Source organism: Lepidochelys kempii, chromosome 4 (assembly GCF_965140285.1).
Source record: "Lepidochelys kempii isolate rLepKem1 chromosome 4, rLepKem1.hap1, whole genome shotgun sequence".
Lineage (NCBI taxonomy): Eukaryota > Metazoa > Chordata > Testudines > Cheloniidae > Lepidochelys > Lepidochelys kempii.
In genome coordinates, this window is record NC_136383.1 from 1,968,410 (window position 1) to 1,981,807 (window position 13,398).

The 13,398-nt window shown below is 39.0% G+C and overlaps 1 protein-coding gene across 1 annotated transcript; it reads right to left on the reverse strand.

The window, feature by feature from the left end:
- Positions 1-1,455: 1,455 nt before the first annotated feature.
- LEPROTL1 (leptin receptor overlapping transcript like 1) lies at positions 1,456-12,643 on the reverse strand. Its single transcript, XM_073340190.2, has 4 exons — positions 12,547-12,643; positions 9,398-9,476; positions 7,431-7,617; positions 1,456-6,368 (listed from the first exon to the last, which is right to left on the reverse strand). The coding sequence occupies exons 1-4, from the start codon at positions 12,560-12,562 to the stop codon at positions 6,252-6,254; spliced, it is 399 nt and encodes a 132-aa protein (XP_073196291.1). The 5' UTR covers positions 12,563-12,643; the 3' UTR covers positions 1,456-6,251.
- Positions 12,644-13,398: the final 755 nt, after the last annotated feature.

A 13,398-nucleotide genomic window follows, 5' to 3' on the forward strand; every position in this document is an offset into this window, starting at 1 on the left:
ATATAACTGGGAAAGAGCCTGCTTGGAAATGTCTTTCCCCCCAAAATCCCTCCGAGCCCTACACCCCCTTTCCTGGGGAAGGCTTGATAAAAATCCTCACCAATTTGCATAGGTGAACACAGACCCAAACCCTTAGATCTTAAGAACAAGGAAAAAGCAATCAGGTTCTTAAAAGAAGAATTTTAATTGAAGAAAAAGTAAAAGAATCACCTTTGTAAAATCAGGATGGTGAATACCTTACAGGTAATTCGATTCAAAACATAGAGAATCCCTCTAGGCAAAACCTTAAGTTACAAAAAGACACAAAAACAGGAATATCCATTCCATTCAGCACAACTTATTTTATCAGCCATTTAAACAAAACAGAATCTAACACATATCTAATTAGATTGCTTATTAACCCTTTACAGGAGTTCTGATCTGCATTCCTGCTCTTGTCCCAGCAAAAGAAACAGACAGACAGACCCCTTTGGCCCCCCCGCTCCCAGCTTTGAAAGTATCTTGTCTCCTCATTGGTCATTTTGGTCAGGTGCCAACGAGGTTATCTTTAGCTTCTTAATCCTTTACAGGTGAAAGGGTTTTTTCCTCTGGCCAGGAGGGATTTAAAGGTGGTTAGCCTTCCCTTTATGACACATCCCCTGCATAAAAACTTGTTTCAAGATTGAGCTTGTTAAGTTTTTGCTCCCACTGCTCCTCTTGGAAGGCTGTTCCAGAACTTCACTCCTGTGCTGAGAATAGCCAAACTATACAATGACCATGAAGTACAGCTTGCTATTGTTACAGGATTTGATTTTAACAGCATCTTTGGCACAAACAGCCTTTCCTTGTTTAACTTACAGCTTAGCAACAGTGCCCAGGAACAAGATCCACGAAAACTAAAATAATAGAACAAGTACATGTAACACTTCCATAGTAAATTGGTAGATTAACGTTGCCACTGACTTAATTTTATAAATAAATGAACAATGTGGGAGAGATTACATTTAGAGGTTTTAGACTTGATCATTTGTTGCACACAGTAGACAAATTTGAGGGAACACTACATGCTAAACATTTTTCCTATACTTTTTCCAGTTATGGTAACACTCTACTCATTGAAGGAGTAATTTGTAATAGGCAACAGACTCAGAAGCATCATTTTATGTTGACATTGTTAACACTTCACTTTCTTTCCAGTCTCTGGTATGTAAACCCATTGTACCACTATTTTTGTATAAACATTTAAATCTCAAAAAGAAAAGGAGGACTTGTGGCACCTTAGAGACTAACCAATTTATTAGAGCATAAGCTTTCGTGAGCTACAGCTCACTTCTTCAGATGCATATCGTGGAAACTGCTGCAGTTTCCACGATATGCATCTGAAGAAGTGAGCTGTAGCTCACGAAAGCTTATGCTCTAATAAATTGGTTAGTCTCTAAGGTGCCACAAGTCCTCCTTTTCTTTTTGCGAATACAGACTAACACGGCTGTTACTCTGAAACATTTAAATCTCAGTGGTTTCTTGAGGCCAGGTGATTGCATAAAGTTCAAGTCTGTAGTATCCATCCTTTTGCAAATGCAACCTAATTTTTTTTTTTTTTTAAATACAATAGGCAGCCTTATTCTTTAAACTATCCATCCACAAGGACTTTTTGGCCTTTTCCACTCATAAGTTCAGAGTTCATGCGTGTGACATTCTATACCTTGGGGGAGCATACTGTAGCCCCCATATTCCTCATTTTCATATAATTGTGATCTTACAAATAAAGCATGCTTTGTAAGGTATCGGGGAAAGGTCATGATCTGCTGGAAGTCATTTCTCTATCCATAGATGTGTATCGTTAACTCATATATGAGAAAAGAATTGTGTTGTATGGTGGTCACTAAAACATGCTGTAAGTTAGGGGAATCAGCCAAATATTAGCTCCACAGAGGCAACAGCAAGGAAGGTAACCAACACCCAGGTGGGGTATCAAACAACCATCAACAGCCATTGTCCAACAAGGGAGCTGCAATGGGTGCTGCAATGACTCACCTGCATGGGGCCACACCAGGGGAATTGCTCAACCTTGCTTGGAGAGACAATGCTCACGCAACTCTGGACAGGGGTGGGGACGGGACAAAGCCAATAGGGAAGAAAGGACATGATAAAAGGAAGAGACATTTGCCATGCTCTTCCTCTCTTCCACCTACATCTACAGACACCACACCAAGCAACTGAAGCGCTGATCAAAGGGGTGAGCCTGGCTGAAGAGCAACCAGCCAGCCTGTGGTGAGAAGCATCTAAGACTGTAAAGACATTGAAAGTGTTAGAGCAACTTAGAATGTGTTTTGCTTTTATTTCATTTGATCAAATCTGACTTGTTATGCTTTGACTTATAATCACTTAAAATCTATCATAGTTAATAAGTTTGTTTATTCTACCTGAAGCAGTGCATTTGGTTTGAAACATGTCAGAGGCTTCCTTTGGGATAACAAGCCTGGTACATATCAATTTCTTTGTTCAATTGACAAACTCAAACTTGCGGTGTCCAGCAGGCATAACTGGACATTGCAAGATGGAGGTTCCTAGGGTTGTGTCTGAGACCGGAGATATTGGCTAGTGTCATTCGCTTGCAAGTAGCTGGGAGCAGCTTCCATGCCAGAGGCTGTGCATGAACAGCCCAAGAGTGGAGATTCTCACAGCAGAGCAAGGTAAGGCTGGCTCCCAGAGTCAAGGATTGGAGTGACCTAGCAGATCACCAGTCCAGATAACACCAGAGGGGAACGTCACAACAAGTATTTTAGATTTTAGTCAAGAGGAACTTTTTCTAGTCAAATTCCATTTGCCATTGTGCTAATTAATGTCCATTGATATGTTTAGACCTAAAGTATCCCTAATCCTTATTTGCTAATTTAATAGTCTCAACTCAGTTGCGTCCAACAAACTATATTAACACTTCCCCCAGTACTGGTCCCAAGAGATCTCATTTACCCCAGAAAAGCAGCTCTTCGTTGTTACGGTCATAAGTTCTTCCCTCACCCACCGCAGGACTCTGACTCACTTGTTTCCTCACTTATGAGTGATGGTTAGAAAATTAAAGTTTCAACCATTAGAAACCATCTATTATAATTTTCCTCAGATTTCACACGTTAGAAATACATGTTTTTTGCTTTTCAGAAACTGGTTTGACCCCATCAAGTTATCAGTTTTTCCCCCCCTAGAAAAAAGGAAAGGGCTCATCCAACAGTTTCCATTGATTTCTTTTGTTAGAAACAGGCACTTCCCAATTTTCAGAAATTTGCTGATAAACGTATTTCACACCACTTTATAAAAGAGTATTCTTATACCTTGTGTGTACTGAGGCAATAAATGTAGCAGAAGCTCAACATACCAGAGTTTTGACTGACAACATATTACTGTGGAATATTTAAGTTTAAATTGTGCTAGCTTGGGCGAATCCACTGGTTACAACTAATAAAATACTGTATGGTTTAGCATACTGTTATATATAATTTAAGAATTTCAGAAGTCCCCATATTGTGACATCTATTGGCAATGTAAGCATATACAATTAAGTTAGAGAGGTAGTATCTGATATTACACATCTTACAAATGAAATTCAAGAAAATGGGGGAGAGACTTGGAAAAGTGTCTAAACATTTTAAATGATCTTTTATGGCTTTTTTGGAGTTTGTTGGGACATCATTGTGTACTGATGAATATATAATCTTAAACCTCCACAGTAAGCCTCAATAGCAGCCTCAGATTAATGAAGTACTGGTTCACAGAACTGCCTCAAGTAATTTTTGAAAACAAGCACATTTTTCCAACAGCAAGGACAACCCTATGAAAACAAGTTGGGGAAAGCAATCCATGTTTTAAACACATCAGATTATACTCTTTGATTAACATAACAGTATATTTTAATTAAATACCCAGAACTCAAGCTGATATTTAAAATGTTTATTGTTTCATCATTAAAAGTTCTCTATAGAAGGATGGCAATGCTATTTCAGTGCATATTATATGGAAAAATCATACCTCTCAAGTGTCTAGTCTAGAAACCAGAGACAGCACTATGTCTAATTAGTGTGCAAGGTCAAGAACACAATGCTGTCAATGCAAATATACAGAAAAATACACAGCTATTAAATATAAAAAATTCTGTGGTCAAGTGGAAGAGTAACAGGGTATTACAATGACAACTAGGAAAGCAATGTGGGTATGGGAAACACAGAACTCATTTCTTGGGCAATTGACTGGGACAGGTCAAAAAAATTCAAGAATCTGGGAGGAGCTGTCAAAGTCACAAGTGCTACCTTTTGTGTGAAGGCAAGTACTATCCTTAGCCACTGGTTTAGAAGATTTTCAAAAGCATGGACAAGTGCCACTGAAAGTCAATGAGACATGCTTCTAACTCACTTAGGCACTTTTGAAAATTTCCACCTTACTCAGCAGATTCTTCTGTTACATGTCTTTACAGGTGGCTGAAATGCTATCTGCTAAAGACTCACTTTCTGCACACCTATGACTTTATTCTTCAGTTCCTTTATAGCTATGGAGAATATTGCTCAAAGCCACAACATTGTGTGGCTTTAGTAGACTGACAGGTAGCTGTACACACTAGACTAAGTATCTTGAACATACAATATCACATATATAACTATCAGACTTGAAATAGTCAGTTTTATAGTTAGTTTACATCCGTGTAAATAAAATAATCCCCTTTCAAACAAGATAAGACAAGATCCACTTACTCTGTGCTTTTTTATACTGAAGCACTGGTCATTAAGACCTAAGTAATCAATTTTTATCATGCCTGCACAGTTAGCTTTCTAATCTTCATTTTAAAAAAAGTTGAATAAAAATAGATTAAGAAGTATTTTTGGTCAGCTTTATTGATGCATCTAATACAATCAAGCCTGGCTAATCTGCATTAATCCACTGTCTACCACAATGAATGTCTAATAAATAGGATTTGCTTCAATTAAAAACAGACAACTGAGAGGTATGCAGAAAACTTGTCTTAAGTATTGTAAATTACAGGTGATATAGCCTTATGGAACAAGAACTACAATTATTACAGATAACATTACTGTTAACAGATAATGCGTGAACTGAAAGACTGAGTGTCACTAGGAAATCATTTCAGTCAAAGACTTGCAAAAAAGTTGTGCTTTGACGGTACTGTATATTCATATAGCAATCAATTTTCTTACATAAGTTAAATACCTATGATTTAAGTGTTAGTCTACATTTGAAAAGCCATTTTACTCAATATATACTATGTATAAAATAAATTTAAAAAGGGAAGCGGGGAAAATATTTTGTATACGCTGCAAAAAAAAAAAACCAACACAAAAACACACATCAGTAGTTCCATAAATGAACATTTTACCTCCCTTTGGTAAAATGTGAAAAGTTGACATAAGACCAAAAACATACAATACTTATAAATAGAAACATTTCAACACAGATTTTTTGAAAAATGGAATTAAATGTCAGTTTTCTTTTCTCAACAATGCAATTTAAATTTTGCATTTTATAGCATCAATAAACTTACAGATAAGAGATTTGCATGTCACACCCATACAAGAGTTGAGAACAAAAAGGGGGAAGTACTCCTTTAAGGGTGTTAAAAACATAGGAATCAGATCTCAGAAAATAATTACCTGCTTATTGGCAGAAGCCCCATCCCCAAGCCAGTGACATCAATACTTCAGTCATAGTGAGGTATGAACAGAAAAGTCTACAACTGGTACTTCCACCCATTATGCATACCCCCACCCCCATACACATTTGCTTATTGACAATGCTGTCGTTTGGGCAGTAAAATTGCTTACTTTGTCTCCTTTGTACATCATATTTTAGTCACCATGGTTAAGAGAAAGAAAAAAAAAGATACATTTCATCTTTTAACTCAATATTACTGTTGCTCTTTTTAAAAAAAAAACTTTCAATGAAACCATTTAAAAATTCTTGTTCCAGCATTTATATGTAGCATAAATACAAAAACAGAATGGAACCAACAATTACAATTTTTAAAGTGAGATACTAAACATATTTAGATAAAAGGAAGTGAACACAGTGTCTTTTTCCAAACAATAGAAACCTTGAAATCCATCAGCAAGTCAGTCAAGATAGTACACTTACAATAAACAAGGTGAAAAGGAGTATCTAAAATACACCCAAGGTTTGCTATGCTATTTCTCCTTATTGCCCTTTCTCTCATTTGTATGGATGGCCACTGAATGACAAGATGTCTATGACAGTTCTGTACTAAACTCCTTTCACCACTGCTGCCAGCTGAAGTCGTCATTGCTGCCAAAGACCAAGAAAAATCCTAGGATAGTAGCAAAGATGACAGTATTCCCTGTGAGGACGAGTGCACATGCTCCCCACAAAATCTGTGGATAAGGGAAATTTAGTTACATATACAGAGAAACAGACAGCAGAAGCAACCAAATGAGACAAAAACGAGTATGCAAAGTTACTGAACGTGGTCTGAAGTGTAACAAGTCACTGATGCAAGGACAAGTTTGTATATTATGATTTGAAATTAAACCACAAAGCCCAGGTACATGTTTTAACAATTCTCTCACAGTTGGTCCGGCACCAGAGCAGCTCCCCACACTGCTAGCAATGGAGGAAGTGCTAGAATACAGGCACAGCTGCTTTTCACCACTATGTCATCTAGACCTGCTCCAAGCAGGGTTAGATAACACAGTAAAACACGTCTGTTCTCAACCTACCCTTGTGCTTCTCTGGTTGCTAGCCCGAGTACCAGACTTGCCTAAACAGAGAATTATAGATGCAGCCCTCTAAAAAAAAAAAAGTTATCTTGGTAACTAAGTGGGATTTTCAAAAGCCATATAAAGGAATTAGGTGTTCAGAATCCATTAAAAGTCAATAGAAGTTGGGCACCTGACTCCCTCAGGCACTTCTGAAAGCCACACTTCAGTTGGGAGGTATCCCTCTAGGAAAGAACTTAAACAACAACTTTATTTTCTGATTTTCTCAATGGAATTAAAGCAGACTAGATATTCTTTTAAAAGGTGTAAGTGAAAGAATACAAAGCAGTACAGAGTGTTTTGAGGGACTGAAGAGAATTATACATGGATTAGAATGAGGGCCACTCATTTTTTCATCATTCTCTGACATCCTATATTTTTGTTTACTGAACCTAACAAAAAGAAGAAAGAGAAATAGCTGACTACCAAGGAACTATCATTTGTGTAATAGTTGGAAAGGGTCTCCAAATTATTTGGAACATTTCTAGTTTTGTTTCTGGGGGTAAGTTTTTATATTGCTGTTGTGTTATATATATTTTCATCTACTCAGGTACACTCTAAACATCTTAGTTTAAGTTATATTAAAATGTATCAGCAAAACTTTAAGCTTAGAGAGAGTATTACACAACATAGAATCATTTAGCAAAGAACATGTTCCCATATGGAAATATTACCAACCAGTTGTGCTCTGGCAAATACTATAGGTAGTCCAAATGCTGAGACAACAATGCCTGTTGTAAGAAATATTGCTAGTTCCTTGCAAGCATTACTTGTAGCATCTGTTTCATCTACTAATCTTCTTGCTATGCAGTATGGAATAGGAGAAAGGATGTAAAAAAACAGAACAAACAGTGGCCAGTATTGGCTGGGGAAAAGAAAAAAAAGAGACAAGAGTTAATATTCCCATTTCTCCACAGTAAATACTTTATTGTTGCTTTTCCTGATATAAGATGATACTTTTATCCTACCACCCAGGAAACAGGAAAGTTTAAGAAGCCCCTACCACAGTGATTGCTGTACAAAGCATATTAAGAACTAGTCACTTGCCCCACTGCAAAGTTATAACCCTCTTTTAATCGATTTCCGATTCAGGCAAAACTAAGAATGGGGCATTCCAACATGAACTGACAGACATATTGGCTCCAGTTCATTTATGTGGGAAGTGAATTCCATAACCAAGATAGGCCCACTGATGAAAATGTTCTGGCAATAGCCCCAGATGTTCAAGCCTGGGGCTGATTCAGCTGACCTCAATGACAGTGGAGGAAAACAGGTTGAGAGGGAGTTCTCAGAAGGTTATAGAGAAAGATCTCAATCTGCTCCTCCCTTCGCTTCATGAACTTGTATTGAAACATTTCAAACAAAAGACAAATCCAGCTATCATTACTAAAAATAATCAAGTGCCAAGATCTTTTAACATTTTAAATGTCCAAGTGCAACAATGCCATTATGTCATCCATACATCCATACCATTTGGCAATAATGGTTTATTTTATTAACACTTAAACCAATATGGTTTCTTAAGCACACAATGAAGGGAAAGACATATCCATCCATGTTTTTCTGGGAGCCTCATTGCATCATTTAAGAGAACCAGATATGATCAACTCCACTCTGAATATTTTACCAACCAAGCCAAGCTTTATAGGACTTAAAAGCTGCCCATAAAAAAAATTATCTGTGGAAGGAGACAATTGTTCTCCACAGACATTTATAAAAAAAAAGCAAAGCAATGGAATGAATGCCTCCATAATATTTTTAAGAACTTGGAAAATTAATACTTTGGCAGATATTTTAAGTTTAGCGTTCACTCAGTAAGAAGGGGTCATACAAAGTATATTTAGCACTACACCTGACATTTATCACACAGAAAGCAGGGAAAAGGACGCTACAGACCAAAACACAGACCCATGAGGACAACTTATCCCACAACAACAGTGCAAGATGTCATCCTACCTAGCAAGAGGTGTTTAGTATATTTTTTTCATTCTACCATAAGTTGAAAGAGCAGGACAATTTATCAAACAGACCTGGTATACAGAAGAAACGAGAAGGGCCTTCCCTTGGGCTAGATGGTCTACAAGCTTGTCTATCAGTGAATCGAGAGAGACAAGGTAGGTGAGGTAATATCTTTTATTGGACCAACTGTTGTTGGCGAGAGAGACCAAGAAGTTGGTCCAATAAAAGATATTACCTTTCCCTCCTTATCTCTCGAATATTCTGGGACCAACTCAGCTACAACACTGAATGTATCAACTATCCAACAGAGCTTGTTGGACAAAGTGGCCATCACACTGGCAATACATTTCTATTTCCCATTTCAATACATGCTGAAACCCTTGTCAATCGCAAGTACACAGAGGTTATAGGATAAAAGGAGTATTTGAGAAATATTTTTCTGATGCTTTCCTTAATGGTTTGTATTTAAGACTATCCTATTAATATTAGTTGATTTCCCTCTTCTGACCAGATAGCTGCAAACTAGTTCACAGGTGATCTTTGTTTTTTCCAACATTTTCAATCCATAATCAAAAAATTGCCTATAGGAACAGGCGAGTGTGCAGCAAAAGGATTTTCAGTACACTGGATCTGGAGGACAGACTATTCAGTAGTGAAAGGGCAAGAAGTCAAACTGTATACATTACCTATTGTACTGTGGAAGAGCACATCCAAGCATTAGAAACATTAGTCCAATTGCTCCTCCAAAGGACAAACTAATCAAAGCTGTAAGGAAAACAAATCAAGAACAGGATGGTCAGTTTGCTGGACCACATGGAACACTACTACACAATCTGAAAGCATTAACAATTTTTTTGGCTGTTGGCAAAGCTGAACAATATCTACACAAGTCAAGGGTGTCATTGCGATAACAGCCTCCTCCTGCTGCATTACCAGACTTTCAAAGTCAAGGTGGAGGAGGAAATATCTTTTATTGGACCAACTTTTGTTGGGGAGAAAAACAAGCTTTTGAGCTTACAGAGTATCCTATAATATCCAAGTCAATTTTACTTTTATAAACATTTAAAACAGATCAATGGATGCTATTGCAGTAGATTGGGGTGAGCTGATCTCATTCCTCCCCAGCATTTGTTTGACAGAATACGCTGTAATTAAGGTTGCAAAACAGATTCAATAATAATCCTGTTTTTCACTTGCTCAAAAACTCCTTGGGGCTCGACAGAAGATTAATTTTTTTGCATGTTTGAAGAAAATCTATTCAACTACTTGAATTGTGAAAAACAAATGTGTCACACTAATAATGCAAATGGGCTGAACTTTGAAATGAGCCACAAATCATGCTTATTGAATGGAATATCCCATAATCAAGCTTGCAAAATACACAACTGGACATATTTCTAAATTACTTGTATTCACTTAGCACAATAAGATTTTAGCAAAGAAGCCCAGCCTCCTTTGTATAAACTCACTGCCTTATACTTATTCATTGTTTAGTATCATAGGTCAGAGATTGATAATTGTTCACAAGGCTATGTTCTGAAACCTTCTCTTATGTGATTTTTTTTTAAAAGTTATTCTGAAGTTATATTTGACTAAATTAGTGTCAAGTCACATGCAACATATACCTCATAATTTTATTTCATGCTCTGAGATGTCCACGTTTATATAAAAATAAAGTATGGTAATTGCATCCACTAGAAATCTTTTTTTTTTTTAAATCAGAAAATAGAAGCTATTCCCATTGACTGATGTGAAAGTGTAATTGTTTTAAATCCTCATTTTACATCCTATCAAACAATGTCCTCTTAAAACTGCTCAGTTATTTACCAATTAAAATGTTAACTTGATATACAGCCAAATTAAATTTTACAGCTACTATGCTTTTCAGCATTAAATCTTTTAAAGTGCTACCATTTGTGTATTAAGTAGGATTCATTCAAATCTACTGAAACTCAAGTTCCCAGATTCTTTTCACTGATTCCAAGCCATTAGAGCATTATAAGCAAACATTTTATTTCTCATTTGTTTCATATTTAATTTAAGGAGATGTTTATTGGTATTACAGTAAAAGGTTCTGTACATTTGTATTTAACACTACACAAAAATGTAACTTTGGTTACAGGAACATTTATATTAAGCTTTAAAAGAAAGTCTATTTTAGATGAAGTTTTGAATGTAATTTAAAATGAGGCTTTCACCTCTTTGTTTGCTACATATTTTCACCTGTTAATACTTAAAGAACAAAGATGATGCAAGTGGGACTGTCATATCCACCTTGGGACTTTCTGAACCACAAGAGAGGTTGAGTCCCTTCAGGTAACTTCATGGGGTTACTTCATTTATTAATCCTATTCTGAGGAAAATGTGATTTAACTTTGGCAGTATGATTAAGCTAGCAATGAGAATGAATAGAGGTTTCTCCTGAAGCTATGTGGTATATACATACCCATTTCGCAGTATAGATTCAGACAATAAAATTGAAGTGAACAGAGTTTTTGGAATTGTAAAGTAATTGTAAAGTATTTTCCTTTCATATTTTTTAAAATGGATTATTCGATTTGTTTATGGATTCCAAAGCCCACTGGAGCTAACAAAAACTCTGACCTCAAAGGACTCTGAATCAGGCCCTTCATTAATTTGACAGCATTTTGCCCATAGTACATTGTACTGTTTACCCCGTACACTCAGTCGGTTTCTTCTACGTATTTTCTCTTAAAATGACCCACATAAAATTATACAGCAAAAATCAGTGAGATCTCAGAAGCAGAGCTAGTACCTGAGGCTACTTCTAGCTTATTTCAAATTTTAAACAATCAAAGGAATTATTAATATAGAAATATGTTAAATTTCACGTTAAACCTGTTTCCCATTAAGTTATTGTGCTTTTGGTTCCATGTGTTCATTTTTATCTGAAAACATTTTGAGGCAAATGACAGATTTTCAAGAAACTGAAGTCTTACCAATTCTTAACCAGCCAGCTGGCTTCATTGTAAATCTGTCTTTAAATAACATCCTAAGATCAGAAATATTTAACTTCACAGATTCATAAAGGTATTCCCCAAGAGATTTCAGTCCATTTAAAGTTAGGATTTGTTTTATGAAAAATGTTACTGGAGATTCTAGTTGTATAGATACAATACAAATGAAGATTAGAGTAAATCTAGGATTTGAGGAGTCAGCTTGCCCGCAGCCAGAAGATGGCTTTCACTGGAAGAGCGAGGGAAAGCAGAAGTAATATTTCTTGCAGAATTTACTGGCTGTGGGTGTTTAAAATTTGACCTTCCACCCTCCTGTCTGCAAAGGCGCCCCCACGAACGAGAGCCAAGGGTAAACCAATCAAGTGCTGCAGGCCTAAGGCTTTGTTTTCACGTGGAAACAGCTACCTTGCAGTCAAACCCAAGGGGGGACAAGGTACGGGTGTGTTTGCTAGCCCCCGGCGGTGGGCACTGGGTTGGCCTGGATCAGCCACACGGAGGAAGAGACCACTCGGGCCTCCGGACCGAGTCTCCCCCGCAGAGAGCGCTCACCCCGAGAGCCGCTCAGCGCGGCGCCCGGTCTCTCGCGGCTGCTCACGGCGCTGGGGGCGCAAGGCAGCTCTGACAGCCGGTTCCGCGCACCCGCGGCCCAGCCACTGCTCCCCGCCAGGGTGGAGGGCCCGACCCGAGGCTGCGGGAGACCGGCCCCGCACCGGGGAGCGAAGGCGCTGCCCCGGCGGCTCCCCCTCTACCTCGGGGCACGGGGTGTAGCTGGGACCTTGGGTCTCGGGGCACCATCCGCCTCCGCTCCCGGATCCCTCCCAACGCCGAGCGCCAACAACCGCTCCTGCCCCCGGCACCTTTGATCCCGGCCATAGTGCCGCCGCCGCCGCCGCCGCTCCCCTCTGCGCACAGCCGCCCGCCGGCGCAGAGCAGGCCCGACCCCACCCCCGGAAGTGCGTATGCGGCGAGACAACACTTCCGGTAAGAACTGCGCAGCCGCCAACGCAGGAGCTCAGCCCCCCCCGTCTTGTGACTGGGGCGGCTGTAAAGCCCTGCGCGAGGGGCCTGTCGGGGAAGGGAGGTGGCTGCTTAAAGGGCCAGTATCGCAGCGGGGAATCCTTACAGGGCCAGGGACAACATGTTACTCAGCCTCCCTAGACCAGCAAAATGAAGCGCCCAAGTCACACCCCTTCCCGCCTGGCCCAGGACCACTCCCTGCTGGGCGCAGATGCCAGCTGTGCCTCAGTTCTTACCTCAGAAATGTTGCAACCCCCCTGATATTATCATTAGTCGCACAACGTTTGGTGCTTTCCTTAAAGCCCCAGCTCCTGGAGCCCTGTGATTATGGGAGACTCTCCTCTGTAAAACAAGTTCGTTTCTAGCCCTTGTGGTTGGCTGACACTGTGAGCCAGTCAGAACAGGATGCTGAAAACAAATCAAAACATCCCCACTGTTGTTATTTTGTTATTTTTCAGACAAATTTCATTTGGGTCTGAGTCATGATTTTTGAATGCTTGAGGTGGCAATTCTGCAGCTGACAGAGTGCCTGCTCTTCCCTCCAGCATGAACAATTTTAGATGTTGCTGGATGTGTAAGGTAATTGCCCATCCCTTTCAAAGGAGCCACACAAAATATGTAATTGCACACTGAATGCAGAGCAAAAGAACTTGGAAGTGTTGCCGGCACCCAGTGCCGAGAGGCTGAACAAC